The sequence below is a fragment of the Vulpes vulpes genome, chromosome 13 (assembly GCF_048418805.1).
Source record: "Vulpes vulpes isolate BD-2025 chromosome 13, VulVul3, whole genome shotgun sequence".
Taxonomy (NCBI): domain Eukaryota; kingdom Metazoa; phylum Chordata; class Mammalia; order Carnivora; family Canidae; genus Vulpes; species Vulpes vulpes.
In genome coordinates, this window is record NC_132792.1 from 12,874,408 (window position 1) to 12,892,087 (window position 17,680).

At 48.6% G+C, this 17,680-nt stretch overlaps 1 protein-coding gene across 3 annotated transcripts; it reads left to right on the forward strand.

The window, feature by feature from the left end:
• Nucleotides 1-10,393: 10,393 nt before the first annotated feature.
• Nucleotides 10,394-16,104, forward strand: LRATD2 (LRAT domain containing 2). 3 transcript variants are annotated; one of them, XM_025993444.2, is made up of 2 exons: nucleotides 10,394-10,663; nucleotides 11,248-16,104. In XM_025993444.2, exon 2 carries the CDS (start codon nucleotides 11,345-11,347, stop codon nucleotides 12,299-12,301), a length of 957 nt encoding a protein of 318 aa, XP_025849229.2. In that variant the 5' UTR covers nucleotides 10,394-10,663; nucleotides 11,248-11,344; the 3' UTR covers nucleotides 12,302-16,104. The 3 variants fall into 3 exon arrangements, with proteins under 3 accessions (XP_025849229.2, XP_025849231.2, XP_025849230.2); XM_025993446.2 differs by having other exon boundaries at nucleotides 10,412-10,734; XM_025993445.2 differs by having other exon boundaries at nucleotides 10,412-10,720.
• Nucleotides 16,105-17,680: the final 1,576 nt, after the last annotated feature.

Genomic DNA, 17,680 nt, shown 5'->3' on the forward strand with positions numbered 1-17,680 from the left:
GTTCCTAGTTAATGGTTGTTAGAGTCTGCTGGTAACTCATTTACATAACGACCTAGGAGGCCAGAAACCCTGAGGTTTGTGGACAATGGAAGGAAAGGAGCTGAGTACGGTCTTGGTAAATGTTGATCTAGTCCCTGACAGTTTGGAGCAGGAATTTGCAAATCCCTAGGTGAGGGAAATTTGCCAGGTGGGAGCTGGAATCTTTCTGACCTTGCCAAAATGGCAGGCTTCTTCATGCTCAGGTTTGGTGTCGTGTTTAAGTGCCTGCCGGGACGTAGCGATTCGGTACAGCACACTGAAATCCAATTTATTTATCATAGTTGGCATGTCCCCAAAGCTCTAATGACTCAGACCCTCCCACAGTAATATATTCATTTATCAAATTAGTCAGGGTCCTCAGGTTGTTTCTTTTTCCCTCTCCCTGGGCTCTGCTGATATAGAAAGTTCAGGTTCCTTTTCCCAATGGGGCCATCTTCTACCAGTCTGTTATTGAAGTCAGTGTGGCTGTGCTAAAGTCTAAGACACCGATCTGAAACCCTTGAGCTAGCTGCTCTGGTTGAAGCACACCCCACTTAGAGGAGGAGAAGGAGATAGAAACAGTCAATGGCTACATTTTGGCTTACCAAGAAGCTCCTTCCCATTGTTGTTGGTCACATCGGTGGGGAAAAATAGTGGCTGGGGCACCAGGGTCGCCGGTCCAGTAGGGCCTGCATTCAGACCTAGTTGGGTCCATATCCTGTTGGTTGGCTGGCTTGCCACTTTAGATGGTTCACCTTCCCCAGCTATAAAATGGGTATTAGAATCATAAGAGAATTTGTTCTGGGAGGTTATGAGAAGGGTTAACCAGGTAATGATTACAAATAGTTAGCACAGAACCTGGCACAGAATGAAGTCTCCTGCTATCTCAGAGACAAGACCTCATCTTTCCGCTGGTTCACTGTGAAGAGCAGCATAATATGTTACCCCAAAAGGTGTCACTTTAGCACAAGGTGGAAGGCAACTGAAAAGAAGCAGATATAAGCGATGCTTTGCCCTCCCCCCTCTGTCTTCAGGCAAATTCCCCTTGTTAAGGTGTCGCTCTTTCTCCACTTCCTGTACCATTGGAGACAAGATGGCACAGAGAAAATTTCCATTAGTTTACTATTAGTTTCCCCATATATTTGCCTTCCCACAATTTGCTTTACCTAGAAGTTCAAAGTCCTTTGTCTTGTCACTTCTCTACAAAATTACTATACTTTGCTAAGATACTATATAAGCCCAAGTTCCAAACACCCTTTTGATCTACGCCTCACAGGGTGCTCCCATGTATATGTGTGATGCACACGTTAATAAGCTTTTATTTGTTTTTCTCTTGTTAATCTGTCATTTGCTAGTCTAATTTAAGGACCCCAGCCAATGAACCTAAGACAGAGCAAAATTATTTGCTTCCTCCCCTACAATAGCTATGGACAGAGTGATTATAGCTTCTCCAATTTGCAAAAGCTCGGTAAACATAGCTTATATACTTATCCTTTTGGCTCAGTCTCTAAATATCCTTTGTCTGGCATCCCCAACTGCTTTTAGGACTCTTAAGACAAAGGCTTAATTCTATGCATTCATTAACCCATTACTTTAAAAAGTGCTTACTGAATATTTCCTAAGCTGTTTTGTAGATGCTAGTTAGTTGATGTGATGGAGCCATGAGCATCCAGAGGGTGAGGGGCAGGTTTTGGTTCCTTTGCATAGCAAGTGAGAACGATGGATGGCATAAAGTAGGCCAGGATTCCTGGAATGGGACTGGCAGGCACTGCAGCCGACCCTCATGCACAGTGGTACACATTCAGCCCCGGCCACAGAGTCCAGGGCAGGGCTAGCTCACAGGTAAGTCCTTCCCACGTAGAGGGAAAACCCCATTCCATCCTTCGCTCCTGCAGTCTCATCAGTTAACTCATCAACTCCTGATGCCATGAGCTTTAGCAAAGTCCTTTCTTGACATCTGTTCCCCTTAATAGGCCCTTATTGTCATCCTTTTTCTTTTTCTTTTCTATTTCTCTCCCTTGACCCACTTTACTCCTTCAGCTTTTTCAGGGTTCCACTTCACACATTCGTTTTGCAAACCGAACACATTCTTGCAACTCAAAATCATTTTTTGAAGAAATGCTTCTCCTGAGCTATGAAAAATGAGAATATCAAGCTAATCGAAAGAAGGGTTTGCTTACTCAGTGCATAATTGTTAAGCATCAACCGTGTGCCGGACACTTTACTGGACAGTAAGAGTGCAATGGTGACACATCAGTCTGGGCTCCTTGAGACACAGGCAATGATGAAAGAAGCAAATACAATCACTATTGTAGTAAGTGTTACTAGGAAACAAATGGGCTGAGGAAGGGTGAGGTGGGTAATAAGGTAGTTGGCAAAACCCTCTCTAAGGACTTGACTTAATTGGAGACATTAAGAATACAAAGGATTAGGGCACTCGGTGGCTTAGTCAGTTAAGGGGCTGCCTTTGGCTGGGGTCATGACCACAGGTGTTGGGATCAAGCCCTACATCAGGCTCTCTGCTCAGCGGGGGAGCCTGCTTCTCCCTCCCCCCCTGCCTGCCACTCTGCCTGCTTGTGCTCTCTCTAATGCATAAAATCTTTTTTTTTTTTTTAAAGCATACAAAGGATTTAGCTTTATGAAGAGTGGAAGTCCAGGACATTCCAGGCCCAGGGATTGGACATGTCAAGGTCTGAGGTAATCACAAGCGTGATGTGGACAGGAAACCAAGGACTGATGTGGCTGGGCCATACAGAGGGGGCAAATGGGGAGACATGAGGCCAGAAGGATGGTGAGGAGCCAGATTCATGAGTGAATGCAAAGACAGAAGGGATGTGAAGTATGAAGACAAAGGAACTCAGCCATATTGGTTACCGTCTGCGGCAGTTGGGTGGCCGGAGGTTACCCCTACTGTGTGACACTCTCTTGTGACACATCACTCTTATGACTCTTGACTCCAAAAATCACTAGCTATGTTGTCATAGGTAAGATGCTTGAGGATATCGATAACAATGCCTAGCTCGTTAGGTGAGGCTTAGATGAGTAAATACACATAAAGCTCTTAGGATGGTGTTATTTATAGTAAGCACTTCACAGATGTTAGCTGCTAGTATCTTATTTATTACCACTTCCATGAATTCTTCATCATCTGAAGCATAATCCTTAAGCTCAAATGCTCAGAAACCCAACTCAGCCAACCCATAGAAAGTATATAGACTTAGCCTACACAGTCTGAGGCATAAAGCCAGTCCCCCACCTCTCTTACTGATTGACAAAAAGAAATATACTTATTAGGTCAATCTGTACTGTTTCTAAGCATGTCTCCCCAAACGCCTCTCAGAAAGGTACTTAGTTGGTAGGGAGTAGAACATGCTCGATAATGTTAATGGTGGGTGTCCCAACTCTGTAAAATCATCTTTTAACCCAAGAGATCTAAGATATTACAATTTCAATGTGTAATCACTTGGGAAAAATTAGTAAGATATTTTACTCTTTTGTACCATATTATAAAATCGGTGTGCATTTTACACTTACGACACATTTCACTTCAGACCAGTTACATTTCAGGTACTCAACTGCCACATGTGACTAGTGGCTACCATGTTGAACAGGGCAGAGTTAGAATTTCCTGGTGAAACTTAGCTGTGTTAACCTGGCTTCAACTTCTTAACCGCTCTAAAGATTCAACTGTCTAGGATAGTACCTGGCACACTACAGGCACTTAGGGAATTTTCAAAGTAATCTCTAAATTAAGAATAACCCGAATATGTGTCAAACACTGTTCTAGCAACTAGGGATACCTCAGTGAACAAAACAAGAATCTCTGACTTCATAGAGCTTATACCGAATTAGGAAAGGTAATAAACAAAATCATATAGAAATTAAAATAGAATCCTAAAAAGGTGATACGCGAGTTGAATAAGTGATAGAGAAACTGAGCAGGAAAGAAGAGTAAGGAATATGTATGGGAGGACATTTGGAATTTTAAATAGGGTTGCCCAGGGAAGGCTCACCGGAAAGCTGTCATCTGAGTCAAGACTTAGCACACCATGAAGTTGTCTGGTGGAAAAGTGTTCCAGGCAGAAGGAACAGCAAATGTTAAGGGTGTGAGAGAGAAGCATGGCCACCATGGCGGGGAGGAACAGCCAGGGGCCGGTGTGTCTGGAAGTGTGAGCGATGGGGTGTCAGAGAGGTAAGGTGGAAGACAGGCCAGGGCTTTAGGGCCTATTTTAGGGATTCTGGCCCTTCCCCAAGAAAGAGGAGGAGTCACAGGAAGGTTCTGACCAAAAGGGAGACCTGGCTTGACTCACGGTCTCATGGGATTGCTAGGAGCTGCTGGGTTGTGAACAGACTATAGTGGGTTAAGAGCCCCATGGGCTTCCTTTGGCCCTAGGCCTAGAAGTGGCTTGGGCAAAGAGACATAAATTGACCAACCAGATTTGTTGAGCCCTACGCCCCAAATCCTCGGTAGGTGGCCCCTCTAATCTGTCCTGCAGAAAGCCATGCCGAACAAATGCTGTCTTCCTCTCTCATGTCAGCTCTTCTTCCCTGGAAGCATGAAGAATGCCCAAGGAAAGAAAAGGAGGTTGGATTTGCTGTGTTGAAGCTTTTCTCATTATTGACAGCCTTGTCTCCTCTCTAAATATCTCATCCTCCCCTTTTTTGCACAAGAAGTGCAAAATAAGATTCTTAGAATTTAGACTTTTTTTTGAAATCTCTACATTTGGATTTGCAGATATGCCAATATTTGGATTTATAGAGCTGTGATTTAAGCCGGTCTCTCCCCTGGAACCGCCTGGTGAAATGCATCTTTCATGAGGCTTCTGCAGGAGCCCAGCTACAAGCTCAGACTCCGGAGCACAAATCAAACTCTCCGGTTCAACATCAACAGTATGTTGTCAGGGGCCTCCCCAAACAGCAAGGATCTGGAAGGGACAGGCCTCAGTGTTTTCCCACTAGTGAGTCCTCTTCTAGAAAAGGATTAAAAGCTTCCTCACAGTTTAGCCAAAGGATGAATGCATGGAAAACTAATGGATTTGTGTGGGCGGCATAGCCCCAGACCCCTTCTCAGGGCATCTCCTCTTCATGCCTACCCGCAGGGCAGCCTAGCTCTGGACCAGCCTGCTTGAGAGAGCCTGCTCTGGTTATCTGCGGCCCAAAGCAAGCAGAATGTAGAAGCTGAGGAAAAAGATGCCACTCTTCATCCTTGGTGATTCCTTCATTAATCTGAAGGTCAAGGAATAATTCAGTTAAAGTATAAAACTCTGTATGCAGGTTTTAAAACCCAAGACAGCCAGGCTGAGAGGGTGTGAAGAGCAGCTGGCAGGGCACCAGCTCTCAGAAGGGACAGAGGCCCAGCCCTCACCTCCTGTGGAAGCATCCTATTAAAAACGGAGAAAGAAAAAAGAATAAATGCCAAAAGCAGGCTATTGTTGTCCTTTTTTATTGGATGGTCCTGCTTATGCAGTAGCTGCTGTGTCTATAACCTCACTTGGAAACGGGGGCCCTTTGTGAGAGTAGGTCTTGATGAAAACACCTGACTCGCCTTGCTCCCTTCTCCTATCCCTGCTCCACCCACCATGCAACTCCATGAAAGCCCTTGGTTCAGGGAAGGCAATATCACGATGGGGAAGCACCCACATAGGGCAGCCAACTGTCCCAGTTTGCCTAGGACATGCTAAAATCAGGATAGTCCCAGACAAACCAGGTCAAGTTGGTCACTCTACATCTAGAAGACACAACCAGCTGCCTGGTCCTTAGACTGGCCAATATCTACGTGAACATATACGCTGGTGTTCCCAAGGCAGCTTGTTGCAGAGAGAAAAGCAGGCTTGGAACCAGCCATATTTGGATTTGAATCCAGATTCTCTCACTTACAGTCAGCAAGATTCATATCCCTGGGGCTTTGGGTGCTTATCTGGGAAATGTTAAAAACAGGATTGGCATGGAAATTTAGTAAGACCATGCCCACAACAAATGGTTATCCTTTTCCTTCCCATATTAAAATCATCATCTGGCTCTTCCACGGTGTGTGAATAATGCCTGGCATCTCCACAGTCTTTTGGGTTTACAAGATGCCTCCACAGAAACTGTCTCATCGGAGGATTCACAAGCAAGACCAGGAGTACCATACCATCAGCCCTATTTTAGAGACCAGGAGAGGAGGCCAAATGGAGAAGAGAGGCTCCAAGGTCATGCATGTGGCAAACACAACACCGGCCCATGTCCTCTGTTTCCATTCTGCTACCGCTCACCTCCTATGGTTTCAACAAAACCCTGGTAGCAGGTAGCAGGCGCAGGTAAGTCTGGGAGTTTCCTAATAGATGGAGGTGTGAGGAATCTGTTTTCCAGCAAATTCACTCAGCTATCTGCTGCGACGGGGAGGCCGGGGCCTAGCCCAGGGAACAGGCAAAGTTCCAGATTGCCTAATCAGATAATTCCGCCCTCGTGCTCCTGTTTTGTACATTCTTGGAGCAAGCCATTCAAACTACTACACCTGCAGAGTCAGGGCCTGTGCCTTGTCAGGTAGAAATGTCAATTCTCGATTATTCCCCACTGCTTTGGACAGGAATACTGTGAAAGTGACTAACTGGCATTCAACACAGCTTGTTTCTATTGAGCGCCTCCTCCAAGGATGTGTGTGGGATGTGACACGTGGGTCACACCGGGCTGGGGGGGATGAAGCTACAGTGTGGCTGAGAATCCAAATCCAACGAACTGTGTCTTCAGTGAGCCATTGTTCTTGGGGATGGTGCCTACATGGCCTTCCTCCTCTGTTTGCAGGCTCCATTTGCATGGAATGCCTTCCGTCCTGCAGCCTGGAGTTGGACCTGACCTGCTTCCTCTCCTGGCCCTGAAGAGTCGTTTTCCAAGGGCCAGCCAGCTTGAAGACCTTCAAACCTCAAAGCTTCCTACCTGACTGTACGTCCCACACCAGCCCCTGCTCACTGGCTCCTTTCCTTTTTCTGAACATCCTAATCCCTTCCCACCTTAGTTGGGAATGTGGAGGGAATGCCAAGGCCAGCTCATTGGAGTGCCAACTCAAGTTTCCCTCCCTCAGCAGTCCATCTCTGGCCATCTTATCCAAAGTAGGCTACCCATCCCACCCCCACCCCCCCATCCTCTCTGCAGCCAGCTGATCCCATTACCCTATTTTGGTCTCATCATGGCCCTTATCTCTCTCAGAAGTTCTTATCCATTGACTTATTTGCCACTTGCCTTCCTCCCATCGACATATAGATGCCATAAGAGAAAGGACTTTGTCTACTGTGTTCTTGGCGTTCTCTCTGGATCCCAGTATTTGTCAAATCTTAAAGAATGTGTTTATCTCTATTTAAAACAAAGTGGTTGTGAGCACAAGGCTTGAAGTCAAGGGGACCTGTGGGATCATCCCACTTGCCAGCTGGGAGAAGTCACCCAGCCTCTTTAAACTTAATAAAACAGAAAAATAGAATCAATATCAGAAAAAAATAGTAAAAAATAGTAGTTGCCATTATTAATCTACAGTTATGTCACTCTCAACACCCTTGACGGCAGGCATTTTGACATTCACTTGTGCCCACATGCCTTGAAACTTCCCCTAGGCACTCCTACTTCCCCTTCCTTCAGAACATGCCATACTGTCCTAAGATGTCTACTTATTTCTCTGTCTCCTCCATGGTGACATGAATACCTCAAGGCCCAGCATGCTGCCTGTTGAACTTATACCATATATGTGTGGTGTATAAGACAAGTAGGTACCTAGCAGTTCTTCCAGAAACATGTTTTGAATCAAGCTCTCTCTAGAAAAGACATTTTAAATACACGAATTAAAAAATAATACCAGATGGCAAATGATCACGTGCTGAATTATATATAATCAAGTGATACAATGTATAATATAGAACTCGAATGGCAGAGATGGCCAACACAGAGATTCCCCAGGCCAGCCAAGGAACTAAGGTAGCTGAGGTGGGTGGGATGGGATGGGGGCCAACTGGAGACTACATCTCATCTCCGAGGCAATGATCGCTTAGTTTTAGCTCTTTGTTGCCATTGTGGTGGAATGTGGGCCTGGTGGGCTCACACAGTTACCTTTTTCCAGCAAATCTGGAAATTTGAACATGAGATTTCCCAAGTCTCCAGATTGTTGACAGCTAATTTAAATTTACTAAACGATTATTTGAGATGAGCAAAGCACGTTTGGGAGCCCTTATATAACCTCTGACCAAGAGCCCCAGGTGGCTAGATGGAGGCTGGGCCCTAAACAGGAATTAGTGGAAGAAGCTACACAGGAGGGGGACCATTAATGTGGCCAGGAATTCTGCTAAAGCATCCATCAAGCACTTACGGAGCACTTAACTAACTACGAAGCACTGGGTTATAAAAATGACTCAGAACCTGTTTCCCCTGAGACTTTCCAGTTGGTTTCAATTCAAGAAATATTGTTGAGCCATGATCACATACCTGGACACAGCTGCTCGAGACAGGGGGACAGGCACCTAGATAACTAGGTATTGTTTCCTACTTGTTAGATCTTTGTCCCAGAGTGCTGGCAGCACACTGTCATACTTCTGTGTCCTATGGATTCTCCTATTCCCAGCCAACCTACCCAGGACCAGCTGCGGCAAAGTGGTCTACCCTAGCAGAGGTTTCTCAGACTAACAGACATGGAATGACTGTCATTGACTCTGTGAGCCTAACTCCTCCCGGTAAAATGAGTACCTCCAGGAGCTCACATGGTGGTGACACCAAGTGTTCAGGTAACAGCAGCACCTCAGAACATGTGCCCGAGGCTGTTTAGAAAATATTGTAATTTTAATCTGCACAGCAGGCACACACAAGTCTCTTTTTGGCGGAACTTGTACTGTGATCTTAGACTTGCTGAAGGACTAACTTCCATCACGGCCCTGCCAATATCGATTGTTCGGGCTCAAAAGGGCCTAAGTAGATTGATTTTTTTTTTTTTTCCTCTCTCTCTCACTAAAAAGGATCGCAGTAGTGTTAGTATATTCCTGTTTCCACTGGTTGGTATGCATACTGAATTAATAATAGTGTTACCTGGAAAAATTTAGTTAAAACAAACAGTGATGGAAAACAGGGTAGAAGAGGTCTTAAATTGCATTCTTAATTCCACCACGAATGAGTCTGGTGTTCCAGAGAATGCCTAAGCCTTTTTTTTTTTTTTTTTTTTAAGACAAAGAACCCTTTGGTAACCTGCATCTCAGACAAGGGACAAAAATGAAAGGAAAAACAAAACACAAACCGGCAAATACAAAAGACAAAAAGCAAAATCAGCATGGAGGGAACAAGTGTCCCCTTGTGGTGGAGGTTAGGAGGCAATCCTCCTCTTCGGTCACTTCCTTCCCTAAGTCAGCAAGAAGGAAATAGATCCACCAGGGGCCTCTGCTAATTTGTCCTTAATTTAAGGACAATTAGACAATTCCTAGATCCCCCATCCCCAGGGAAAACCGACAAGCGCAAATGGTTTTTTTCTGAGCAAATGCTTTTCCTAACCCACCGGATGACTCGGTCACTCTGCAAACAACAAGAGGTTATGAAATCTACTTTGTGCCACCTTCCAGGGACAGCTTACAAACAGAGGGCAGGGCCTGGGAGCAAAGCCAGCCACTCCCTCTTCGTTCAGTTTAATAGGCCTTCCTTTCTGTGAACTTTTTTTTTTTCTTTTTTTTGCCTTCCTGAAAGTTTCACAGCACGCGTTCTAGAAACACCTCTCAACTGAAACGCTTCTCCAGCTGTCCCAGTAAAAAAAAAAGAAAAAAAGAAAAAAAAATCCTTTTCTCAATGACCTTGGGCAAGAAATACATTCCAGGAAAGGAAATCCAGAAGCCAACGCCTGTTTACTAGCCCATGACTATTGCTCGCGTCTCCAGGTCTCCAGGTCTCTGGGAACGAGGCGGAGAGGGAACAGGACAGACCCCCAAACCCTCAGTCCCTCTGTGCCTCTGCGCTGGCAGGTGGCGCAGGTCCTTCCAATCGCTTTCGAGAGCCGCCAGCTCGGAAGAGCACGAGCCGAGCAAGCAGCGCAGCCCCGCACGGCGAGCCCCTGCCCTAGGAAGCAGCCGGGACCCCCCGCGGCCAGTGTAGACACCGCGATCCGAGGTGTCAGCCCGCCAAGCGGGTACCTGCCAGCTGGGTTTAAACCGGCTCGGGCGCGGGGGCGGGGCCTGGGCGGAGCCCCGCGGCCCGGGGGGCGGGGCGGGGGCGGGGCCCCCGGAGGCTCCGCGCCGTGTGGGAGAGGCCCGGGCTCCGCGAGCGAGCGTCTGTCTCTTTAAGCGCCAGGGGCTGCCGCGCTCCCGCCCGGGGAGCCCGGAGCCGGATCTACAATCCCGTCCCTCCCGCTCCGGCGCTTGTTGCTCGCCGGGTCCGGGCTGGAGCCGCCGCCGCCGCCGCCAGGCTCGTGCCTTCCCCGCGGCTCGCGCGCCGCGCCGCCTCCCCCGGGAGCAGGCTGGGGGGCGGCCGCAGCCCCAGCAGGAGGGAGGGGCGCGGTGCAAACCCGTCGCTTCCCATCCTCGAGGCTCGGGGCGCCCCGTAGCCGCGGGGGCAGACATGCGTCGCTCCCCCCTGCCCAGCGTCGCCGCCGCCCGCGCCCGGAGAGGACGGACTGCGGATCCCACACCTGCAAACTCACCCTAGAAGTCCCAAGGTGCGGCTGGGAGCAGGGGTGGGGGGTCGGTTCCCCAAGGCCGCCTCCTCTCCGCGGGTGAGTTTTCGCAGGTAACCGGAGCCTGCGGGCGGGCGCGCGGGGGAGGGGCGGCGAGACGGGAGGCGACAGCGCCGCAGGTGAGCCAGGTAGGGTGGCTCACCTGCCCCGGCCGAGCTGCGGGATCCTCGCGGGTTTCCCCGGAGATGGAGGCGTGAGGGGTTGCGGGGGGGGGCGCCTTAGGGGCTAAGTTAGGGCCCTGGGGTGGAAGGAGGGTTAGGGAAAGGGGGACTGGAGTAAAGTTTCTCTTCCTCACCCCTCCTGCCTGGGCTTGGCAGGTAGGGCGCCGGCGGAAGCCGTACAGGCTGCTGATGCAATGGGCTTTGCCTGACCGAGGTGAAGTGCTGGGGGCGGGGAGGGCCCCAGTTGCCCGGCCTCCTGGGACCGGGACCCCCAAGGCTCGCCGCGTCCGAGCCTCCCCGTAAAATGGCTCCAGGTGCTCAGCCCCCAGCCCTCCTTCCTTGTGTTAACCAGTTCGTCCTTTCCATGGAGGGGCGCCTACATGCCTTGCCTTCCTCTCCCAACAGGTGGTCTCGGCCCCAGTCCGGGGGACCCGTGCCGATGACCCAGGTGGTGCTTTCGCTTTCTGCCCCCTCGGCCGTGTGAACGCGTATCCGCAGCGGGATGGGTAACCAGGTGGAGAAACTGACCCACCTAAGTTACAAGGAAGTTCCCACGGCCGACCCGACCGGCGTGGACCGGGACGACGGGCCGCGCATCGGGGTCTCCTACATCTTCTCCAACGACGACGAGGACGCGGAGCCGCAGCCGCCGCCCCAGGGGCCTGATGGTGGCGGCGGCGGCGGCGGCGGCGGCGACGGCTTGCCCGAGGGTGGCGACGGGCCGCCGCCGCCGCCGCCGCAGCCCTACGACCCGCGGCTGCACGAGGTGGAGTGTTCCGTGTTCTACCGCGACGAGTGCATCTACCAGAAGAGCTTCGCGCCCGGCTCGGCGGCGCTCAGCACCTACACGCCCGAGAACCTGCTCAACAAGTGCAAGCCCGGCGACCTGGTGGAGTTCGTGTCGCAGGCGCAGTACCCGCACTGGGCCGTGTACGTGGGCAACTTCCAGGTGGTGCACCTGCACCGGCTGGAGGTGAGCAACAGCTTCCTGACGGACGCGAGCCAGGGCCGGCGCGGCCGCGTGGTGAACGACCTGTACCGCTACAAGCCGCTGAGCCCCGGCGCCGTGGTGCGCAACGCGCTGGCTCACGTGGGCGCCAGGGAGCGCGAGCTGAGCTGGCGCAACTCGGAGAGCTTCGCCGCCTGGTGCCGCTACGGCAAGCGCGAGTTCAAGATCGGCGGCGAGCTGCGCATCGGCAAGCAGCCCTACCGGCTGCAGATCCAGCTCTCGGCGCAGCGCAGCCACACGCTCGAGTTCCAGAGCCTGGAGGACCTGATCATGGAGAAGCGGCGCAACGACCAGATCGGGCGCGCGGCCGTGCTGCAGGAGCTCGCCATGCACCTGCATCCCGCGGAGCCGGACGAGGGCGACAGCGACGCGGCGCGGACTACGCCGCCTCCCGGGCGCCCCCCTGCGCCCGGCGGGGAGGACGAGGCCCGGGAGGCGGCGGTGCACTGAGCGGCCGAGCTGGGTGCCGAGCCCCTGGGCGGGAGCCCTTTGCAGCAGCAGCAGCAGCAGCAGCAGCAGCAGCAGCAGCAGCAGCAGCAGCTGCCGCCCCCCCTCCCTCCTCTCGCTCCCTCCTCCAGCACCTTCCGGGCCCCATCTGGGCTCCTGGGCCATTTGGAGAAAAGGAGAGTTGGCGAAATGCGCAGCCAGCTGTGGCTTGAGCTCGTTCTCTTGGATGGAGGAGGAGCAGGAGGGAGCACTAGGCGCCCTTTAGCCGGGGCACTTCCTGCCCGCCCGCTGGATCTGGCTCCCTTCAGGAGCTGGGCCGAAAGGTGGACTTGCCCGACGCTTCATCCTTGCCGGACCTGGGTCCAAACTCGACCCTTCTGAAGCACTCGGGGGTGGAGGAAAGTTCAGAGGACTGGTGCCTGCCTTGTCTCCCCCCCCCCCCCCCCCCGGGGTTGGAGGGGGTTCTGTACTGAAGCCTGAGCAGGTTTGTGGCGGTGCCCAGCTGGCAGAGAGCCAAGCCGCAGATAGGCGCACCCCCACCTCCACCCCGGGGTGTGTGTGTGTGTGTGGGGGGGTGGGGATGTGGGAGGCTGGGGTGATTTACTTTGGGGGGATTCCTGGGGTAGAAGGCTGGAGAGTCCAGGCCCAGGTCTGGGAGCAGCAGGCCACAACCAGAGCAGCCCCCCTGTGAAGTGTGATGAATAGTTGCCTGAACTTGGGCTACAAGACAAAGACTTTGCTACCTCCTTCTCCCCACCCCCCCCCCAAGTAATTCATCTTGGGGAGCTGGCTTCTACTGGAGTCTCCTGCTCCCTCCAAGTAAATCATTGTCACGGGCCGGCTTGGGGAAGGATTCAATTATGGTTCTGTTTTGCCGCCTTTGTTTCTCGCCTGCTGTTGTAGGCACTTAGAGCCACGTTGTTATCAAAGGAGGGAATAGCCCTTTGTGTCTCTAATCTAATTAAACCTGCATGGTTGTGTTCATCCGCAGGTCACACAGAGGGTTGGCCGGTGCCACCCCATAAAGTATCCACTACAGAAGTAGTCAAATGGGGTTGCCCTGGCAGGAATCGTCTCCCACTCATCATCTGATCCCCTTCCTGAACAGTGAAGATAATCCTTTTTTAAACTCTTAAGGCTTTGGTGGTGGGCCTGTGATTTGATTTGATTTGGGTTTTTTTGTTTTGTTTTTTATTTTTGCCTCTTGGCTGTCCCATCCCCCTCGCTCACTTTTGTTCTGCAGGTGATAAAATCTTAGGCTTGAGGTCTATTCAGTGATGAGGTGTTTGTTTTGCTAGCCACACCTGATGCAATTTAATCAAGATGCAAAGTCTTATTGTGTTGCAGCAGTCTCTTTGTTCCTTGGAGAACCCCCCCCCCCCTTTCAGAGCGCTCCTGCAATTGAGAGGGGTGACAGCCATCACAAATTAAATGCCACCTGGTGTAGTCAGCACTGAATCTGGTGACAGTCCTAAGGCACAGGTTGGTGGCTGTGAGATCTGTCGGCACCAGTCTGGCCTGTACTCTGAATCTGCCACTGATCCTGTTTGCTATACTGTGGGGCCTCTAGAAATTTTTATAATCCATCTCTTGTATTCATGAGAGCTCTCGCATGATGTGTGCCCTTGATTTAACGGTGCTGCTGTGCCGCAGATTGGCATTGCTAATGCTGTCTCAAAAGTTGGGTGAAGTTTTCCTTTCCCTTGGGAGTCATTTGAGATGACACCGAACAAGTCATTTTCTGAACAAATTCTTACAGTAGGAGTGGAATCCTATTTGAGCGTCCTAAAAAGCTGTGGCCATGTTCTCGGGCCTTCTCCCTGGGGATTTTTCTAAGTCACAGCAACAAGACTTGAAGGATTTCTTTGTATACTTTTTTTTTTCAAACCTGGAAGTTGATGCCATAATCTTTAAAAAGCCTAGACCGTCATCGTCGCACCTCAACATGAAATAATTGTGGGGGCATTAGCTATGTTCCCTGTTCTCACAAGGATCACCAAACAGGTCCTGTCACATTGCTAAAGATGAACCACACTCAGAGCCCTAGTCTGGGACCTTGGAGAAATGTCAGTCGCCTGGGGGAAATGTAGCTCTAGTTTCCATGTGAAATAATCTCCCAGCTTCATGTTTATATTCTCTTGTTCGTGGCAAAGCCAAGCAAGGTAAAAGACATTTAGGAGAGCCTCCCACATCTAACAGATTTGGATTTTCTTTTACACTTAACGTGTTGGTTGAAAGACCAGCGTGCAGACAGCAAGAGGGGAGAAGAACAGAACAGCAGAGTCTAGTAGCTCTGGGCTGGCTAGCCAGCCAGCTTTTCCACTTCCCTGTGTGTCGGCCTCCTTGGCCCTCAATTGGAAAGTGAATGTCATTAGTCACACGGAGGTACAGCAGTGTCTGTCGTTACAAAGGAACTGCTTTTTGTGGGAAGTCTCCACTTGAAGAACTCTTGTAGAATCCGCACCCATAAACAGTAGCATTCTGCTTCTAGAGAAGAGGTGGGGGGTTTTATGTTTTGTTTTTTTGAAAAAGAGCTAGAAGAGGAAAGCCATCTACTTTCCAATGTAATGCAAGCGTTTTTTTACTGGCTACCAGAGATGTGAAGTCTGGAACATGAAGAATGATTCCGTTGGAAGTTTCCTTAGGGTTCTCTAGAGCTCTAAAGTAAAGCAACAATCAACCAATGAAGGCTCCAAGAAAGGGGACTTCGTCAACTTCCCCTCTTTCCTCAAGGTGGCAGTGTTGTGGATAAGTGAGTTTTTAAATGTCCAGGCTATGGCTACATCTGGCACTTTAAAAAAGTAAATATATTTAATGATTTTTGTTTCTCCTTGGGAATAAGACTTTAAAACTCTTTTGTACTGTGAATTACGTATGTTCTTTGAAAGAAAGAAATATCAATTCTAATGTTCTTCAGAAGTTGTGGCAGGGATAAGCAGGACCCCGGACTGGAACATATCCTAAAAGTAATGAAACAAATTCTATTTTCTTATCTGAGCAAATATTTTATTGAGACTGCTCATGTATGTCAAAGGAGCCCACAACGTCAGCGACACCACTTTTTGTATTGAAAGAACTCCTACTTTTTGTAGCTTTTATTCCACACGTGATTGAAAATGACTTTATAGCACTAAAATGCCTAGCAGAAGACTTGACACCAGACCTTTAAGGAAATCTTTAGTTTTTATGAAAAATGACACTTCAGTGGTTAAACTTCTCATGTCTTCGGTGTTTCTGGCCCTAAGAGCACCACTAGACAGCACCACAACCACATGGAAACATATTTTTGGAAGCAAAACTTTAATTTTGTACCACATATGCTATGGAGAGTTAAGAAAAAATAATGACTACTTGTTTTCTATTTTTTTTTTCCTAACAAAATCGAATCCACTGTGTCGAAGACTCTTGATATTATGTGATCGTCTAACCATTTTTTAAAATAAATTAGAATAAAATCTGTGATCATGGTCATCGAATGGTTTTGTTTGGGAAGTTACATTTGTGAGATTTTTTTTCTTTAAATCATGGTAACTACAAACTTGACTGGTTATTCACATTTTCACTATGTTTTGTTCTTAGCTGTAATTCTTGTGCCCCATGGAGAATTACATTTACTAACATGGTAAATTCTATGTGTATTTTATTTCCTAGTGAATTGTGTAAACTATTTTTGTTGAAGATTGTATGTTAAATCAATGTTCTCATACCACTTCTTGAGAAGGAGGTTCCGATTTGAAACTGTATCATTTCCTTCAAAATGAAGGGCAGTGTTTAGTTAAAATAAAAGATCGATGACATCTTTTGAACCACTTCCTCTTCACTGTCTTATTAAAATGAAATCTATCAAGTCCTTTTGAAAAATGCTATAAAGGTTTCCAATAAACCATTCATTAGTGTTAACTGAATTTATAATTTTTCCCCACTTGTATACCTCTTTCTGCTATGTGTGGTTCAAATATCAAGCTGCAGTTTTTCTGAGGATATTCATCTTTACATTGCTCAGTAAACATTTCGATGAATTCATTTAGTGACAAAGCCCTCCCTGCATTTGCTCTGTGAGAATTAATCACCCATTGCTTCTAGGCTATCAGTGTTCGTGAAAAATGTCTCATAAACATAAATTTTCAGTGCACATTGATTTTCAGAATCAATGCAAACATTGCTGATCACCACACTCCCATATTGGAATGTATACTGGGGCGTTTTGGTATTAGGATCAGTTGCATCTTGGGTGGTTTCAGTTTCAGACAAAGGGAATGTGTTCACTGGGTAATTGAATTACAGAAAACGGACAAATGTGACCACATGGCACCGTTGGCATCATAAGGGATGCAGATGCCAGCAGTTGATAGAGAGGCAGATGTGGCATCTGGGACTGGTGTGTGGGAGGCCACGAGCACTGCTTAGGCCAGCACCTGAAGCTACTGCCACAGTCCCATGTGGTTCAAAAGCCTGGGCTTTGTCAACAGGCTCTTAGGAGAATTTTAAGTAGAAAGAACCAGAAATGCAAAAAGTAATAGGGAGCTCGGCAGCAGGAGGGCCATTTATCCCTAGAGTGGGAGTCCTTAATTCATCATGGTTCTCCTTGTACAAGAAAATAGAGGGAAGGGAGCTTGATACAGAAAGTTCATTTATTCTTGGGTGATCTTGGTGTAGGCTGCTGTTTCCATTCCCTTTAAGTGGACTGAGCTTGCTTAATGTAGGAAAATGACATGTTTGGAAGCGTTTAAAAGGACCTCCAAAATGAACAGACCCAGAATACGTGAGAAGGGCTTTTATTTCCTTTTACTGAATTAACTGGGAAAATGGCTTATTGAACAAATAGAGCCATTTTATCTGCAGAGTAGATGCAAGAATGATTGGTGTGTATTTGCAATCACAACATACTAGGGATTTATGAAGGAGTAGAGGATGCTGAGCTCTAGCCCAGATACTGGAATGTGCAGAGATGACAAACGCATTGAGAGAGTCTTGGTTTCTCAGGGGGAATTCATTTCACTCTTTTTTGTAGGGGACATGATAATAAAAGGCGGCCCTGTTCAGAGCTGATGGTTGGTAGGTCTTGAAGTAAAGCAGATGGGTGTAGGTTGAATTAGAGTACTCCCATTAGAGAATTCAGACCGAAATTCTGAAGGTACAGATGATGGCAAAAAGGATGTAACTAATATACCTAATATTCACAAAGTACTTAACTGGGAGGCTCCTGAATTCCCAGTGCATAACGTAAAAAGATAGACCAGATCCATAGTTTCTGTCCTCAGTGTCACATTCTAACAGGTAAGACAGGTGACTTCTTACCAAAAAGGAATTCACTGTAAATAATTTAATTTCAGTCGATGGAAACGTACAGGGTGTATGGGATCTCTCCGTCAATGAGTTGGT